At 40.6% G+C, this 19076-nt stretch overlaps 1 protein-coding gene across 1 annotated transcript in view; it reads right to left on the bottom strand.

Moving 5' to 3' along the window:
- Positions 1–19076, bottom strand: part of C2cd6 (C2 calcium dependent domain containing 6) — a 95211-nt gene that overhangs the window by 36652 nt on the left and 39483 nt on the right. Inside the window, exons 12-13 of the mRNA XM_032901155.1 lie at positions 13885–13922; positions 12470–12766 (exon numbers count right to left, since the gene is read on the bottom strand). Coding sequence (XP_032757046.1) covers positions 12470–12766; positions 13885–13922 — 335 coding nt within the window. The remainder of the gene's footprint in view (positions 1–12469; positions 12767–13884; positions 13923–19076) is intronic.

Here is a 19076-nt window from a genome sequence, read left to right as displayed (position 1 = left end):
AGGACTGGATGTCGGCGCCATCTTTGTTTTACCGCGCCGCTCCCTACACTTCATGACCCCTTCATGCCTTCAAACCAGTACCACCTGGGTGATTCTTACAGATTACCAAGTACGGCTGCAACACTGGGTACAACCGTGGCTATCGTCGGAACACAGCTACTTTGTGCTCTCAGAAAACATTTCCCAGAATATTTCACCGCAGTGATGCGGGTCTTTTCTTAATCACAATTATTTCTTTGCTCCAGCTAACCAACATCAATTGTCTCAGTAGTCCCTTCTATTCTTGACTCTAAAGCCAAGGCCACATGCTGCTTGCTGGAGCTGGAACATGGCCCCCTTGTTCTATTACAGTATCATCAGCTTTCTGTTTTCCAACTCCTCCACTGCTTAAGCTTGGCTATCCTGGAACTTGCTCTGTAGATTGGCCTCAAACTCAAGAGATCTGCATGGCCTAGTCTCCTGGGATCAAAGGCATGTACCACAATGTCTGGACTTTGTTTTTCTTTACCTGGAGATTGCTTTGTTACAGGCTGGCCTTGATCTTAGAGATCTGCTTGCTTCTGTCTCCTGGCATTAAAGGCACATGCCACCATGCCTGAACCTAAGCTTGTCATTATAGATCTTAAGTTGAAAACTGAGAATAGTCATCACAATCAATCCCTTGTCAATATGACACATAATCATATCTCCTTATGTCCAAATGAAAACAATAACTGGGTCATAGCAATGCCTAAGATAATAAAATTCTCCCTCATACAACTGCAAATGCTTAAGTTTAGCTGGGTGGGATCTTGCCCTGAGATCATCACTCCCTTAACGCCATTTATTATCCTTGAACATAGGATCTAGCTTCATTCCACTTCCTGGTGCTCCTTTATTCTTGGAACCATACGTTTTGTATTTTTCCTCTCTAAGCTTGCTGTGCTTGATCAAATCACTCTTCATGAAAGTAACCAGAAGACAAAGTCTTCTGGGCTTTGAGATTTCCTTTGTTAATGCAATTAATATAAATCTCTTTACTCTGGCAGACTCTTTGGACAAAAGCTACATTCTTCACCGTAAGAATAGTCATAATAAGAACAATCTCCAGGGGTTGGGGATTTAGCTCAGTGGTAGAGCGCTTGCCTAGCGAGCGCAAGGCCCTGGGTTCAGTCCCCAGCTCCGAAAAAAAAGAAAAAAAGGGAAAAAAAATCTCCAGAGTTCAAATCAATTAAAGCACCAATGTATTCCATATTCCTACTAGGATGGGTCATTAATATCCATTAAAGCATTCCATGGCTTTCCAAATCCAAAGTCCCCAAATCCTCATTCCTCCAAACAAAAACATGGTCAGGCCTATCATAGCAATATTGGTCCCTGGTATCAATTTATCTTAGTTGGGTTTTCCAATGCCATGAAGAAACGCCATGTCCAAGGCAACTTTTATGTAGGCGAACATTTAATAGGGGCTGGCTTACAGTTTCATAGGTTTAGTGCATTATCATCATAGCAGGAAGCATGGCAGCATACAGGCAGACGTTGTGTTTGAGAAGAAGCTAAGAGTTCTGCTTTTTGATTCAAAGGCAAACAGAGGAGACCGGCATTCCCAGGCAGCTAGGAGGAAGCTCTCTTTCACTATAGGTAGCTCCTCCTAAACATGGGAGGAGACCTCCAAAGCCTACAGTGACACGTCCTTAAACCAGGCTACACCTCCTAACAGGACCACTTCCTTGGAGCCAAGCATATTCAAACACCCAGAATCCACAAGATGGCTCAAAACTGTCCTAACCCCCATTTCAGGGGATCTGACACCCCTTCTGACCTGAACAGACTCACCAGGCATGAAACACACACACACACACACACACACACACACACACACACACACACACACACACACACACACACACACACACACACACACACACACACACACGGGTGGGGGGGAGAGAGAAAGGGAGAGAGAGAAAGAGAGAGAGAAAAGAAGAGAGAGAAAGAGAGAGAGAAAGAGAGAGAGAGGGAGGGAGGGAGGGAGGGAGAGAGAGAGAGAGAGAAGAGAGAGAGAAAGAGAGAGAGAGAAAGAGAGAACATTCATATATATAAAGTTAAATAAAAAACCCCAGATGCCTGTAAAAATAAAATGATATTACATAAGATCCATGCTAATTAAGCTACTATTACTACAAAAGAGGTAATTATATAAGTGTATGTTAAATGCTTCACATAGTAACCTTTTTACTCTCTATATGTGTCACATAACATTGTTATATACTATAAACATATATGATTTAAAACTATATGTAAAGTAATGGCATGCATGCTAATTAGCTCAGTTTAATTACTATATATATACAAAAACTTTATATGCTATAAACATATAAACATTTTGTCACCCAAATCTTAATAATGCTGAAAAACTATCAAAAGACAGAAAGAAGGAGAGACTTTTGATGAGAAAAATCACTCAATGTATGAGGAACTAAATAAGCTTAACGTTGACTTCTCACTACAATAGAGGGCAGCCAGAGGGCAATGGGGTGGAAAACAGCTCCAGAAACAAACATAGTCAACCAAACATTAGATATCTAGCAAATAGATATCTATCTATTCTTTAAAAAACATTTTGAAGGGGGCTGGAGAGATGGCTCAGCGGTTAAGAGCACTGACTGCTCTTCCAGAGGTCCTGAGTTCAATTCCCAGCAACCACATGGTGGCTCACAACCATCTGTAATGGGATCCGATGCCCTCTTCTGGTGTGTCTGAAGACAGAAACAGGGTACTCATATACATAAATAAACAAAAAATTGTAAGAAAGCCACATTCTTAGATTAAAAACAACAGCAACAAAATCCCACCCAAGAATCAGGCTCACACTTCTTCCCTATGTGTGAGCACCAGCTGCATGTGAGTGCACTGGGCACTGTAGATAAAATGCAATTTAAGAAATGGCATCTGCTGGATTTGCTGAAGCTTTCAGTCAACTAGTGTTGAAGTACACAGGTAATAATACAAAATTACATGGGCACAAAACCTGAATTTGAGACACTCTCCCCATGGCTGTTACAGAGAAACTTTATGAAAGCTCTAAAGAAATGAACGTTCAGTGAAGTCTAAAGGAGGTACAGAGCATTGCATTCGAACCATCAGACCCCAAAGAAAAATCACAGTACTGTAAGGCGTAAGTGGGAAGTGGACCTGGTTTTCTGAAGCGTTTGAAAGCACAATGAAGAGGGGAGGAGTAATGGTGACAAAGACATCATAGAGTTTTGTTATGATGGAGTAAACAAAGCCAAAATGGGGCTTCCTCATTCTTGTTTGCTCAAAAACAAAACAGAAAAGAGATTAGGGATTATGGGCAAAGTCATACTAAAACCGAAGACCACACAATAAAAGATGCATAAGCAGAAATGGGAATGGATCTAGAGGCTCCATAAAGAAAGCTAACCTCAGCCTTATTTATAATAGCCAGAAACTGGAAAGAACTCAGATGCCCTTCAACAGAGGAATGGATACAGAAAATGTGGTACATCTACACAATGGAATACTACTCAGCTATCAAAAACAATGACTTCATGAAACTCATAGGCAAATGGAATGAACTAAAAATATATCATCCTGAGTGAGGTAACTCAATCACAGAAAAACACACTTGGTATGCACTCACTGATAAGTGTATCCACTTAGCCAAAAAGCTCAACTTACCCAAGATGCAATCCACAGACCACAAGAAGCTCAAGAAGAAGGATGACCAAAATGCGGATGCTCCCACTCCTTCTTAAAAGGGGGAAAATATCCATAGGAGGGGATATGGAAGCAAAGTTTAGAGCAGCGACTCAAGGAATGGCCATTTAGAGCCTACCTCACACATGGCCCATATATATTCAGCCACCAAAACTAGTTAAGATTGATGAAGCTAAAAAATGCATGCTGAAAGGGACCAGATATAGATCTCTTCTGAGAGACATACCCAGAGTATGTCCAATACAGAGGTCAATGCTAGCAGCAAATTACTGAACTGAGAACAGGACCCCCTTGTGGAGAATTAGAGGAAGTAGTGAAAGAGTTGAAGGAGCTTGCAACCCCATAAGAACAACAATGCCAACCAAACAGAGCTTCCAGGGACTAAACCACTACCGAAAGACTATAAATGGACTAACCCAGGGGTCTAACTGCATATGTAGAAGAGGATGGCCTTGCTGGGCACCAGTGGAAGGGGAAGCCCTTGGTTCTGCCAAGGTTGGACCCCCAGTGCAGGGGATTTTACAGGGGGGCAATAAGGGGGATGTATAGAGGGAATACCCGTATGGGGGAGGAGGAGGGGGAGGGGGAGGGGAGGGAATGGGGGGCTTATGGACAGGAAACCAGGAAGGGGAATAACGTTTGAAATATAAGTAAAGAAATATATCTAATAAATTTTTTTTTTTTAAAAAAGAAAGTTAACCTCACATAAACAGCTACTCAAGCATTCCAGAAGTGAAGTGACCGTGACCCTAGGGTAGGCTAGGTGGCTTAACAAGTTTTTCTACCATAGATGACTAAGGAATGTTGAGTGGAAAAGCAGCCATACCCAGGGAAAAGCACACTGATTAGTTTTCAATACCAAATGGTCAACCCTGAAAACATACATCCACGTGACACCATACTAAGCTTATATATGTGAATGTGTGTGTATGTATGTATATATGTGTGTATATATGCATATATGTATATAATGACAATTAATGAAAAATAGGCCAGGAATTTTAAAGAGAGAAAGGAGGGGGTATATGGCAGTGTCTAGAGGGAAAGGGGAAATGATGCAATTAAACTGACAACAGAATTTTAAAGGAAAAATTTTTACAAAAAAATAAGACAAGACACAACCAATAAACAGTGGATAGAGTCTTAGGGCTTACAGAAACTTCAAGGGGCAATGTCTAGAAGACTATAGGATAAACACTCAAGTGTTTCTTCACTGTTAGATTCACTATGGTGAAGCTCAAGAGAGGAAATTATGGATATGTATACATTTAGATTTCATCAGTGCCAAAGGTACAATTGACAAAATAAAAGGCTAGCATTTATCCTGGTTAATTATCTTGGTAGACCAATCTTTAAGTTCAGCAAATTCCAACATCCTGTGGGGTCATCAAGTGTATTTTTAAAAAATCTTTAGCATCAAAAGAAAGAACTCTTTTAAAATCGGATTGTTTCACACTGAAGGAAACTGGTACCTGGTAGCCCCATTGTTGTTACCATCTGCTGCACTGTCAGTCACCATGTGGCCTATGGGCGGCCATGCTAAAACAAAGACAACAGACACACAGCTCTGGGTCTAAGAAGGAAGCAAAGAAGCAGAGGGGAGAAAGGTTCGATTCTAGTACATATCGCTAGACCAAGTTTTTCTTTAGCACTGTTACGTGTTGGATGTGAAGTGTTTCCCGAAATGCTTGTATGTTCAAGGCATGGCCAGTCTTCAGCTATCAGCTCCAATCACTGAGAGGTGCTTATGTCATGAAAACTCTGATCTAATCAGTAAACTGATCCACGTATCCATTCCTAGATGAATGGAGTATTTTGAGGTGATGGAACCCATGGGAAATGGGGCCTGACCAAAGACAGTGCTGGGGCATGCTTTTCAAGGATAGAACTCAACGTCTTGGCTTCCTGGCTGCCAGGGTAAGCCATCTCGTAAACAACATGAGACTCAGACCTACCTAAAGCAACAGGCAACTCTGAGCCTGGACTATAAGCCAAGTACGTATTTTCTCTTTTATTGTTCAGGTACGACTAACACATACTGTTCTTGCTTTGTGTGCTTGCTATAACAAATTACCACATACTTAGTGACTTGAAACAAATTTATTTTCTCATACTTCTGAAGGTCAGAAGTTCAAAATCAGTTTTACTAGGTTGAAACCAAGAGAAGGAGGGCCATGCTTCCCCTGAAGCTGGGAAAGATGGATGCAGGGAATCCATTCTTGCATCAACCAGCTTCTGGTGGATAGTGTTCCTTGACTTGATACAGGGTGTTTCCAAACCCACCCCTCCTCCTTCACACAACCTCCTCTTTAGGTGCCAATGCCCATCTGACTCTCTCTTCAAGGATGTTATGATGGCATTTGGGCCCACCTTGATAGCCCTCCATTATTTCCCACCTGAGCATCCTTAATCACATCTGCAAAGCCTTATAAGATTAACATTTACAGAACCTAGAGATCAGGATTTGTTATCTTTAGAGACCACTTGTCAGTTTACTACAGCATATTTCAATTTAAATAGTTGTCCCTTAGTATTTATAGGAGATTGGTTCCAGGACCCTCCCGGGATACTAGGATCCTCAAATAGCCAAGTCCCTTACACAGAATAGGATGATGTTTGCATATAACCTATGTATATCTTGCTATGTACTTATAACACTCAAAATATAGAACTATAAAAATATTGTTGTACATACTTGCTTAGGGGAAATATACATTGCATAAGACACATTTTGTAAAACAACTTTAATGTGCAGTTGACTGGATATGCATGTGTCACATACGCATGTGGAAAGATGATTAATATTTACATACTAGATAAGTGCTACCTCTAATAAAGAGAGCTGTTATAACAGGAGTGTTTCCTTTCCTATTATAAATAAACTTGTGGAGAGGGAGAGACTCTGAGAGAACATAGAGTTCGGGGCTCAGCCATTCCAGGACCTTGAGTGATGCCAGTCTTCAGCCATTTCCAATAAGGCACCAGACAAGTGAAGGAGCCATGTTGGGAGGACAAACTCCAGGATGGCATTTCTCTAGCTGACATTAAGTGAAACAGAGCTTCCCAGAGAAGTATAGACTGTGAAACAAGTCTTGAGAGTAAAAATGTTTCCAGACACTAAGTTTCAGGATAGCTGCTATGTAACTATTTAGAAACGGGTACCAAGAGATAAATTGCCGATATAACAAGACTCCTAAAATGTGGGCTTTGGTTGGGAGCTACATCTTGGTAAAAACAACAAAACATGATACAGGGAAGACGTCAAGGTGATTTTTACTGGAAACTAAACATGGTGACAAAGTCTGGCAGCCTTTTCTAGTCACATGGCAGACAGAACTGGCTAAGAATTCTAGGTTTCATGCTGAAAGTATATAAAGTGAACTAGAAGAGGGACTGTTGTTATTTGAGGCAACATTCACAGAAATCAACCCTGAACCACAATCGTCTGGTGTTGGAAAATAAAACAGTTCCACATATACTTCTAGTCAATGAGTCTCAAAGTAAGAAATGATCCATGGCAGAAAGCAAATCTAGCGCACTGCTAGTCAAATCTTTCAAGGGCAAGATAATGAGGCTTTAATAGTATTTAAAAACCAATATAAGATGCCATCCGATGCCTAACAGACATTATTTGGAGAATCCAACTTAGGCTCTGACTGCTACACAAACTCAACACTTCAGGCTATTTTGCCACAACAACCAAAGGCTAAGCCCAAGGAAATGCAGTCCTGTATAAAAGCATGTAGGAGTGTGATAGTTGACTATTAAAAATAATTTGTTACATAAGAAACCCACACTTTAAATGAATTATAGTATTTCACACTGAAATAGTTTATAGAACAGAGCTACTTAAATCCACAACTTCCTCCATAAAAAGACACTGTACTCAGACACTAAACTACATAAAAAGCCATTTCTTATAAAAATATTAAAAGCATACATTCAAGGCCCAAGGGCTCCGCCACAAACAGGAGAGATATTAGTCAGCTGGCTGGTCCATGCATCACACTTCACTCTACTTTTGAGCTCAGTTGGTAGAGCATGAGACCTAATCTCAGTGTCGTGGGTTTGTGCTCCACATTGGGCGCCATCTATTGTAAAATTATAAAAAATGGGACTGTCTTTTGCCCCACTAGGTCCAGCACCACATTGAGGGTTTTCCAGCTTGCAGAACATACAAATTCTGCTCCTGGTTCACAACTGTGTGTGGTGGACAGATAACTAGGAGCAGCCATACTTAAGAAGCCTATCACCTGTCTTTGCTTTATATGTTAAAATTCTTTATTTCAAGCCTGAGTCTTTAAGAGTAACAATGTGAGACTGAGGATCTGGGAAGTAATGGGGAATATTTTACATGTAAAGGGAATGCTCATTACTGGGAAGTTAATCTATTGTAACTTATAATCTAATATGGTCCCCAATGCCAATGCTACCCAAGGTTCAATCGTCTAGGATGCATGGATGTGAATCTAGACTAAGTTTAAGCCTAAGTCTTTAAACTCCTATGGCTTCTGCTTTTGTGTTTTAGAATGCCGGGGTTGCCTTTAGAAGTTCAGATGCCTTGTTGAAAGAGTACATGGAGAAGCCATGTGAAGACAGCCATGCAGAGAGAGTGAGGGATAGATAATGCCAGCATTACAGAGGAAGGAGGCACAGAAGAGCAGAGCAAGTAAGGGAGAGAATATCAGAATGTAAGAGAACATCAAAGTTGATGACTACACGGACTAAGCTATGATGTCCATGACAGTCAGTCACATAAGTGAGCATCATGAGTCCAAGCTCAGTAATTGACTAAATGATTTTAAGTCCATTGACATCCAAGATCTTAGGAACTATCCAACTAAGCACATCAACTCCACTGAATACTGAAAGATGAGGAAAGGGTTGTTCTCAGCCACTAATGTTTTGAGTGACTTGTTATGCAGTAATAAATGACCTTCCACACTCAAAGTGATTAGGATTCAGAATGAATATACTCCATAAAGAGCAACTACAGACCATGTGTAGTCTTGGCTGTCCTGGAACTGCTCTGTGATCTGCCTACCTCTGCCTGGATTAAAGGCATATGTCACCACTGCCAGCCAGCAAAACTTCAGACTTTTAAATGATTAATTTTCTTAAGTTGAAAAGGACTAATTTTGAAACTTAAGAAAAACCTCTAACTCTTCAAAAGAGAAATGTATTCACAGGAGGAAAATAAAAATGGCTACTAAGCACTAATTTTTCATTACTTAAAGGAACATTAATATTTAAATGCTTCTAATGAAAACAAAACATCAGAATATTCTATATCATAAAAATTTCTGAGTCTAAATTCAAGTATAATTTTTAAAGCGCTAAGTCAAACAAGAAATCGTGTGTGTGTACATGTGTGTACTTGTGTGTGTGCCTGTGTATGAGTGTGTATGAGTGTGTGTGAGGATGTGTGCCTATGTATGTGCATGTGTGTGCGTGTGTATGAGTATGAGAGTATGTGTGTGCCTGTGTATGAGTGTATGCATGTGTGTGTGCCTGTGTATGAGTGTGTATGAGTGTGTGTGAGGATGTGAGTCTATGTATGTGCGTGTGTGTGCGTGTGTGTGCATGTGTATATGTGTGTGCATGTGTGTGAGTGTGTGTGCCTGTGTATGAGTATGAGAGTGTGTGTGCATGTGTATGAGTGTATGCATGTGTGTGTGTGCCTGTGTGTGAGTGTATGCATGTGTGTGTGCCTGTGTGCAAGTGTATGCATGTGTGTGTGTGCCTGTGTGCAAGTGTATGCATGTGTGTGTGCCTGTGTAAGAGTGTATGTGTGTGCATGTGTGTGCTCTCCTTTTTAGTGTTAGAAGGAAGGTACTGAGAACATGACTGGAGGAGTCATCAGTGTACTACCCAGTTGTGAACCCTGTAAGCTACAGTAACATGTTAAAGGAGAAATCACCCACTTTATGATTTAAAAACTGAAACTCACACCTGGTACTGATATTGGGACCAAAAACACCTAGAGTGGTCATAGGTCTTAACGGAGAACCTATACTACTCTGCTAAGTGAATATAGTGTTAAACCAACACCTAATGACATTATTATACCTATAAATTACTGCATATTTCAGCCTTCATTGAAGAAGGTTCTTTTTGTAGTATATGGCGATTAACACAGAGACTTAAACTGGTCAAGGCACATAGAAAATGAAACTAGAATGTTCAGTCCTAAATGGGACATCTCTAGCACTTCCCGCTCCTCCCAAGCCTCAAGGATCATTACGCAGCAAATGGGAAGATTAAGAGTCGGAGAGGATGCAAACAAAGAAATACTGGTTTAGGACACAACAGACACGTTTCACTCTGGTACTCATTCAGGATTGTGAACCCTAAAAGACCGCCAAAGAGCCCATTCCGATGCAATCACACTAGGGTCTCTTTTATTCAAGCAGCCAGACAGGAGGGTGAAGCCCCAAGCCTTCAGCAGGACAAAGATTTATAGGAAATGTCGAGCAAGCGAGGGGGTGCCCAGCCTGGCAAACATCTCTCTGGGTGACTGTTGTAAGCTGACAGGCGGGTGCTCTGAAGCAAGACCATGAACACTCACAAACGGTCTGAAAGTACATCCGGGACTATCAGACTAATCCTGATTGGCTGTTGCTAGGGAGTATCTAGGAAGCAATTCTGGGGTATGGGCCGGGACAAGCCATAGGGTCCTTCCTGGTACTTGGGTGCAGCTTGAGTTCAACTGCAGGTCAAGTTCTCAGGCTCTTTTTCTTTTAAAACGGAGGCTGGTCCCAAGATGGAGTAGGTTTGGCCTCTCAGCACATATGAACTCACAAGAGGTTATGACATCATACAAAAGACTCAGGCCAATTCACATCAGACCAAGATTCCATCCTAGAAGACAGATAAGCTTAAAGTCTTACCCTAGCAAAGGAGCGATTGGAAACTGAGAGTTGCCGAGAGTGGGAGAGTCAGTTTTTTAAGCCCCTTGTAAGTTGACTATGTTCCAGTAGGAACCTCCACATCGAAGAGTACACTAGCAGTGCAAATTATACTGGATGGATTTAACAAAAGAGTACACAGCACTGGATGAGTAGGGAACGGGTGTAGACATGGGAGGGATTGGGGGAAGAGTGAATATGATCAAAATCCATTATATAAACATTTCAAAGAATTCAAATACAAAATGAATTTTATTCAAGTATGAAAAATAAGGAATATATATGCATAACAAAGATTGAAAGAACTAAAATTGTTAGAACGGTAAGGGAATTATAACGACTTGTATTTGGATTTTGTTTGTTTGTTTTTTGTTTTTTGCTTTTTTTTTTTTTTTCCAGGCAGGGTTTCTCTATATAGCTCTGGCTGTCCTGGAACTCACTCTTCAAGACCAAGCTGGCCTTGAACTCACAGAGTTCAACCTGCCTCTACATCTCCAGTGCTGAGACTAAAGGAGTGTGCCACCATTGCCTGGTTCAGTTTGTCTTTTATCTTTTGTATTTTCCAAACGTTTTTATGAGCACGTATTACCTTTACAGCAAGTAAATAACATTATTAAAATCATATTGCTTTAAACTATTGATTAATTAAGAATAAGTTCCCGGAGAGATGGCTCAGAGGTTAAGAGCACTGACTGCTCTTCCAGAGGTCCTGAGTTCAAGTCCCAGCAACCACATGGTGGCTCACAACCATCTGTAATGGGATCCGATGCCCTCTTCTGGTGTGTCTGAAGACAGCTACAGTGTACTCATATACACAAAAATATGAATGAATTTTTTTAAAAGAATATGTTCCTAGCTATGGTTACTTAATATAATTATACCTTTTGAAATTTCAGAGTGAATTTAGCTATGGTTTTGAATCCGTAAAAGGATGAGGAGACAGAACTAAACACTGGAATGTCGAAAGCCAGTACTCAGGGAGAGAACACCTTGCTGAGGTCTCTAACTCCTTCCAGCTGCCTCTTTTTCAGGTTGTTGTTTCCTTATTTTTTAATTCACTTTACATCCAGATTACAGCCCCTCTCCTCTCCTCCCAGTCCCACCCTTACAAATCCCTTCCACTATTTCTCCCACTCCGTCTCCTCAGAGAAGAGGAGCCCATCCCTCTTGGGGCATCTTAGTCCCAGCAAGTGTAGGCACTGAGGCCCACTGAGGCCCGACCAGGCAGTCCAGGTAGGGAAAAGGGGTGGGACAGCTGCAGTAAAGGAAGTAGGTGTTGACAAAGGCTTTCCTAGTACATCTTACATTTACACTCAGCGTCTGAAACAAGGGGACATATGTACTACATTTGTAAGACAACAATTTTATAGCATTCTACTAAAATATTTTCTCAGCCTTTTACATGTCTATTGAATTTATATTCGTAATTGTTAGTACATTTTTAGCAGAATCACACACTAATGCAGGGGATTAATTTGTACTATTGACAGTTTGCTTTTCTTTCAAAGGATTTCCCCCTTAATTGGTCAGCACACACAGAGTAAGAACACTTAATATATTTAGACACGTTTCTACTTAGAGGCATTTGAATAACTTTGAATTTATTGGTATTTAGGAGATTTTAAAAATAACTGTTTTGGGTTTTCCTGTCTGAAGCTTGCTGTGGGAAGACTGATTTAGCTTCTGTTGGATCTTGCCTTTGAAAGCCACCTTTTCACTTCCACTCTCAGGAGCCCAAACTAGCCCTCTTCCTTTCAGTTGATACCTCATTCTGTTGGAGAGACACCTAAATTCCTCCTCCTTATTCTCTCAGGATTTATGGGTAAACGTCTCAACTTTACCTCTTGTAGAGATGGGTTTATTTTTAAAATGCTTGGATGTTTGGGCATTAGTTCTTCATCCGATGAAAAAATTACACTTTTCCTGTCTTCATGTGGCCTGTCTTCTAGTTCAGAAGTGTTTGGCACACGTGGCATTTCATCCTCTTCTATTATCTGCAGGGTATGAATGGGGGGCAGCGTGACATCTTCCGGCGGTGTTGAGTCACCACTTTTGGGTAAAGAGAACTCTGAATAATTTTGGTCCAACAGCTTTAAAACTGGTATGACCCGGCCTTCCTTATCACTGTAATCCACTAACTAAAACAAAACAAAACAAAACAGAATAAACATAATTAATCATTATTCACTAGTGAGTTTCAAAATCAATAAGTCAATTATGTCTGTCCTTTACATATTGATATTTGTAAGTCATTACATTCCTCAAGAAGCCGTTGGGAAATCTTATACTTGGCCTGAGCATAGATCATTATCTGAAATGTGATAAAGCAACTGTTCACGAAGCCATGGCCGCATATGTCTGAAGTGCGTAAACTGGCGACCAGCTAAGGAAATCTGGGGGCCGATGTCTTATTGTCACGTTATCACCGATGCCATGAAACAAGGGAAGCTTTAGTGCCAAAATACCACAATTACATCGTAAAATAAAGGAAATGTGATAGTGAAGAAAAGGAGAATAAAGGCCGGCCTCTTAAGTGACGTGCACTCTGTGCTCTACTGTCTCCATCTGACTTGGGGAAAACAGTGCATGCTGATTCTTCACCTCACGCTTGGCAGTCAGAGACCCAATATGGAAACAATTAAGTAGCATCAGAAAGCAGAAACAAATCCTTTACCGATCTACATGGCGATTTATTCCTTAATAGAATGAAAAATTACGTTTAGATAATTCCATTTTCACTGACTTCTATCATTAAATGTATATTGTTAGATTCTCATTCTAATGAGCAATTCTAGTGAAAGTAAAAACAGGCTTAAGTCATCTGCTCCTCAGATCTTAAGTAAAATCTCACGGGCTTTCTCCTTTTCTAAATGTTACTGTTTTGTGCTCGTCTGTTTCCATAGAGCAATTTATTTTGAAACTAATAGTATAGATATTGTCATAACAAAAATAACTGAATAACTTTAGGGATGCATTTTAAGGTTTACCTATAACTGTTCTACTTATATTCCATCTCTTCATAGATTAATGACTATTAGAAATTCCCTTTTGGCTCAGAGTGGTTAAGAACACCAACTGCTCTTCCAGAGGTCCTGAGTTCAATTCCCAGCAACCACATGGTGGCTCACAACCATCTACAACTCCAGCTCCCAGAAAGATCCAGCACCTTCTTTTTCCTCTGTGGGAACCAGTCATGAATATGCACGCCCGGGCCATCCAGGTAAAACACAGAACATAAAAGAAGAAATTCTCTTACCTCGTTTGAAATAGCTTCAGATTTTCTGAAATGAATATCTGTTTAAAAAAATTACAAGTTCTCTGTTTTATTTAAATAATATTGCATTACTTATATGTATATACACTGATGAACTATGATTATAATTTTTCTCCCTTCAAAGAAAGGACAACTTACAGCAGCTATTCAAACATGAGCACTGCCTTAGTGAAAACATGGTGACAAGCCTCTGGGAAGAAGGAGGGGTGTAGAAATAAGAACGGAGCATGTGGGAATTGATGTTGAGCCTTAATATTTTCCCCCAAGTCCCTGAGCCATTTTATATCCCACCAACAATATACAAGGTTTTCCATTTCCCCACAGCCTGGTCAGCACTTGTTATCTTTTCACTTTTTGGTATATGATCAGGTATATGGTATTACGGTTTTTGTGAGCATTTTGTCTAAGCTCTGCCCCACAGTTACTTGGCAACAGCCAGGTGTGCCTGACTCACTATAAAGGGGCTGCTTGCCCCCTCCTCACTCTCTTACTCTTGTTTTCCTGCTCCTACTCTGTCCTCTCACCCCTCCCCCTCTCTCCCCAAGTGCTAATGGCCTACCTCTACCCCCCCCCTCTCTCTCTGTCTATACTACCTTCTCAGTTGCCCTCCCCACGCCCTGAATAAACTCTATACTATGCTGTCATGTGGCTGGTCCCTCAGGGGGAAGTGATGCCTCAGCATGGGCCCGCGGAGGGGCCATCATACATCTACTAAACATATTCCTTCTCCCTTTATCTTTTATAAACACAAGTTTTGATTTACACTGAACTGGTGATTAGTGATTTTGAACATTTGTTTTCTTTTTTATAGAGATTTGTATACAAATCTGAGACATTTTTAATCAGGTTATTTACATTGACTTGTTTTTGTTGTTAGTGAACTGAAAAATGGGTATTAGCCACTTACCATGCATGCTTTGCAGACCTTCTGTCCATTCTGTGCTTGCCTTTTTACTCACTGTCTGCTGTCAGGGGCTCTTTAGCTGGATATAGTCCAGCTGTTTTTGTGTTTGGACTTGTGCTTTCACTGTCTCATTAAAGGAATTATCACCTGCACCAACATCATTGAACTCTTCTCATATATCGCCCGCAAATCTTATAGTTTCAAGCCTCACATTTTAAATTTTTAATTCTCTTTAACTCACTTTCTTTTTGTAGCTAGCTCATGGGGAGAATGAGGTGGGTTTTTTACACGATTCTGTATTGCACAGCTTTGTCAGATTTATTAGTTCTAATATGTTTTTCTTGTAGAGCTTTAGGGGGTTGCACATATAAGATCATGCCCTGTGCTGTCAAACTGCCTTCGACATATCTGTGTCTGTCCCCACTGACTACTGCTGCTCTCAACCTTGGTAGGAGAAACTCCTTTTTTGCAGCATTCAGCAGTCAGTGCAGAAGCTCAGAACTGGTCACAGCACTCAGGATTGCTTCATACTCAGCCCTGAGCAGGACATGCAAATCACACCGTCAAGGCTCGTGGAGGAGTGAGACACCGAGTGGAAAGACTCTCAGAAGATGAGGAGGAGTATCATGAAACGCATATTCTGGACAGGGTGTGTCCATTGCACCCATGAAATCATAGTAGCTACCTACACACAACCTGTGCAAAATCAAGCCAGCCAACTCACCAGCATGAGTAGAGGGGACTCTAATGAGGCTCTACCCTAGCTGAGGAGCCGTTGATACTGATTTTTCTGTGGGTGTGTGGTTGCTATGTTCCAGTGGATGGTGCTGTACACATGCACACAGGCAGCACTCACGGGCTCAGGGGTTATTAAAAAAGAAACAATGACATGAAGTTGGGAAGGGAGCACTTAGATGGGAGATTCTAAAAATGCCAGGTCATGTCCTGTAAAAATAAAGCGGTGCCATCTTCCTTTCTGAGCTAGATGGCAGTGATATCCTGTTCCTGACTGATCGCTCTCTTAGGATTGCCAGTACTGTGCTCAATCAACAATCAGGGAAGGACATCCTTGCCTTGCTCCAAGATTAGAGAAAAACTATACATTAAAAATTGGAAGAGGAGTCAGGCATAGTGGCACATGAGAGGTGGAGGCTGGGGGACTGCTTTGAGTTTAAGGCCAGCTAACATGGTCTACATAATAGTGGGTTTTTTCTTTCTTTTTTAGATGTTTTTTTAATCTGAATGAGTATCTTCCTGCGTATATATCTGTACATTGTGTGTGTGCCTTTTCCTTGGGGAGGTCAGAAGAGGATGTTAGATTCCCTGGAACTGGAGTTACAGATGGTTGTGAGCCACCAGGTGGGTGCTGAGAACTGGACCTGGGTCCCCGGCAAGAGCAACAAAAACTCAAACTTCTGAACCATCTCTCCAGCCACACTTTTATTTTTTCCTAGTCTAGCTCAATTTGTCAATTTTATTTACATTTTTTTTTCGTTTTTTCGGAGCTGGGGACCGAACCCAGGGCCTTGCGCTTGCTAGGCAAGTGCTCTACCACTGAGCTAAATCCCCAACCCCTATTTATTTTTAAACTTAGCTTCATTGATTTTTTTTTCAATTCTCTAATTGAAAAAAAAAACTATGATCTTTATTACCTCTGACTTTGAAGTTGGCTCCTGTTCTAGTTCTTAGTGGCATGAAGTTAAGTTGTTTAATTTTAGGTCTTTTCCAAAAAAGCATTCTTTACTTTTAATATTCTTTACTTCTTTACTTTTAATTATGTGCGCACGTGCGTGCGTGCGTGCGTGCGTGCGTGCGTGCGTGCGTGCGTGTGTGTGTGTGTGTGTGTACACATGTATTCTGGTGACTATGGAGACTAGAGGCACTGGATTTCCCAGCAGCTGGAGTTACAGGCAGTGGTGAACTGTCTGACATCGAATTCTGCAAGAGCATCAGGCACCGGGAGTTATGGAGCCCCAGATCTTTTTTCTACAGGAACCTTTATTGCCATAAAAACCTGACCTCTTGGGGTTGGGGATTTAGCTCAGTGGTAGAGCGCTTGCCTAGGAAGCGCAAGGCCCTGGGTTCGGTCCCCAGCTCCGAGAAAAAGAAAAAAAAAAACAAAACCTGACCTCTTAATGTCAATGTCCCTTTCAGCATTGCTTTTGCTTCAGTGAATGTATTTAGGGTGTTTTCTAATTCTTCCTTGCATTGAGCCAGTGTTTTACTGGTTGTTAAAAATAAAAATTAAATTCCTACATAGTGAGAATTTTCATTTTCTTCGCTGACAGTTCTAACTTCACTCCATTGTAATTGAAAAGGTATTTGGTACGACATAAATCACTCTCAATTTGTTGGCTTGTTTAGTGATATTTACTTTGGAGAATATTTGACGAACTCCTGAGGAGAACAGATAGTCTATGCTGTTCTCTCTCTCTCTCTCTCTCTCTATATATATATATATATATATATACATATACATACATACATACACACACATATATACACACACACATACATATACATTTGGGCTATAGTTAAGTGAATTTACAGTGCTATGAAATTCTCTTTTTAATTTCTGTCTTGTACTATTAATTATAGAAAGTGCCCTTTCCCATTATTTTTGTATTGTTACCTGATTCTCTTTTATCCTCGCTTGCATATTGTTAAGTTCTCTGACACTGGTTGCATATATTTACAATTATTTCTTTTTGATGCGTTGACCCCTTTGTCATCATATAATGGACTTATTAGTCTCCTTTAAAGTTTTGACTGGTGTTTTTATGATACAAGCACAGCCACCCCAGTCTCTTTTAGCTTCTACCTGTGTGGATTTGGACTCATGTTGTCAGGTAGGAAGGTAAGCACCGTTATTGGAGACCTATCTTGATGGGCCCATTTTCCTTGTTACTTTGTGTTGATATTGTCACATAAGAGAAAACAGTCATTTCTTTCTCTTGTTAAAGCATTGTACAGCAAACCTTCACCAGGCTGACTGATTAGAGATTCTGGGGCCTCTTAAAACTTTCATTCAAGTTCAAATTATCTTTGTTCTCAATGATTATTAGTATTAGATCACCAATGCACCTAGACAAGCAAGACAAGAGTCAGTGCCTCAGCCTGTCTGTGGGGAGAATCAGAATGTTGGCTTCCAACTCCTGATTCCTCTTGCCCTATCCACTTAAGTGACTATATTACAGGCACACACAACCATACATGGTACATTTTTTATTCTTAATGTGTCTCAAACGTCTAGAGTATGCTAAGTCTTAACAGTGTTCTGATACAAGCAAGACAGAAGGCCATGTCTTAGGATGTACTCAGAAAAATAAAAATATTAGCTTATAGCTTATGCTGTTAGTTCTTGACCTCCACAGTGGTGCCTTAAGTAATCCTAGCAGCTAAAATAGAGCAGGTTTTGTGCTCACTCAGCATTTGGGAGCCTGTCAGTCAGTTTTTGGATTTCTTGTAAAAAGGAATTGATTTATAAACTGTTGGAATTGGAGTATCTTTAGAGGGCCAGAAAGGTCTCAGAGTTCATGTCTTGGTGACATTCTTCCCTCAACTCATTTTTCCTAGCTGTGGTATGTCAGCTATAAAAGAAATAAGAACCGATTGTTTTATGGATATGGTGCATAAGAAGGAAATAGCAATATGGTTAAAACTTAAGTTCCAGGGTCAAACTGACTAAGCTCAAAGTCAGCTCTTATCAGTTAATGACTGAATTCTAATTAGTTGGCTATTTAATCTGCTTAATTCTCAGCTTACTTGTCTTTAAAAACATGGATAGGAAAGTACCCAGAATACATGTATGTGCTGGGACAGTGGAGGCCTCAGAAATACCAAAAAGAAACAAGTCATTAGCTGACCCACAAAAAACAAAAACAAAAACAAAAAACAAAAACAAAAACCAAAACCAAAACCAAACTACTGGAGAAGCAGAACTCATAGTACAAGGGGGGGGTGTTACTTCTTCCAGTGTGTGATACTAAAGAGGGGATCTGTAGAGAGTCTGCACTTAAAGCATGGGTGTTGGAGCTCTGCAGAGCCTTGGCTGGGTGCTTGCCTAGCATATGTGAGGTCCTAGGTTTGATCTTTAGCAACAAAACAATAAAAACAGCACCAAAAAGAAGCTTGTATATTTCATATAGATTAAAGATACAACAGCTCCACTCTAGTAAGTTAGTATAGGAGACAGAATTATGAGCGCGAGCGCGCGCACGCACACACACACACACACACACACACACACACACACACACACACACACACA

This window comes from Rattus rattus, chromosome 4, assembly GCF_011064425.1.
Source record: "Rattus rattus isolate New Zealand chromosome 4, Rrattus_CSIRO_v1, whole genome shotgun sequence".
Lineage (NCBI taxonomy): Eukaryota > Metazoa > Chordata > Mammalia > Rodentia > Muridae > Rattus > Rattus rattus.
This window is presented reverse-complemented; position numbering and strand designations above follow the sequence as displayed.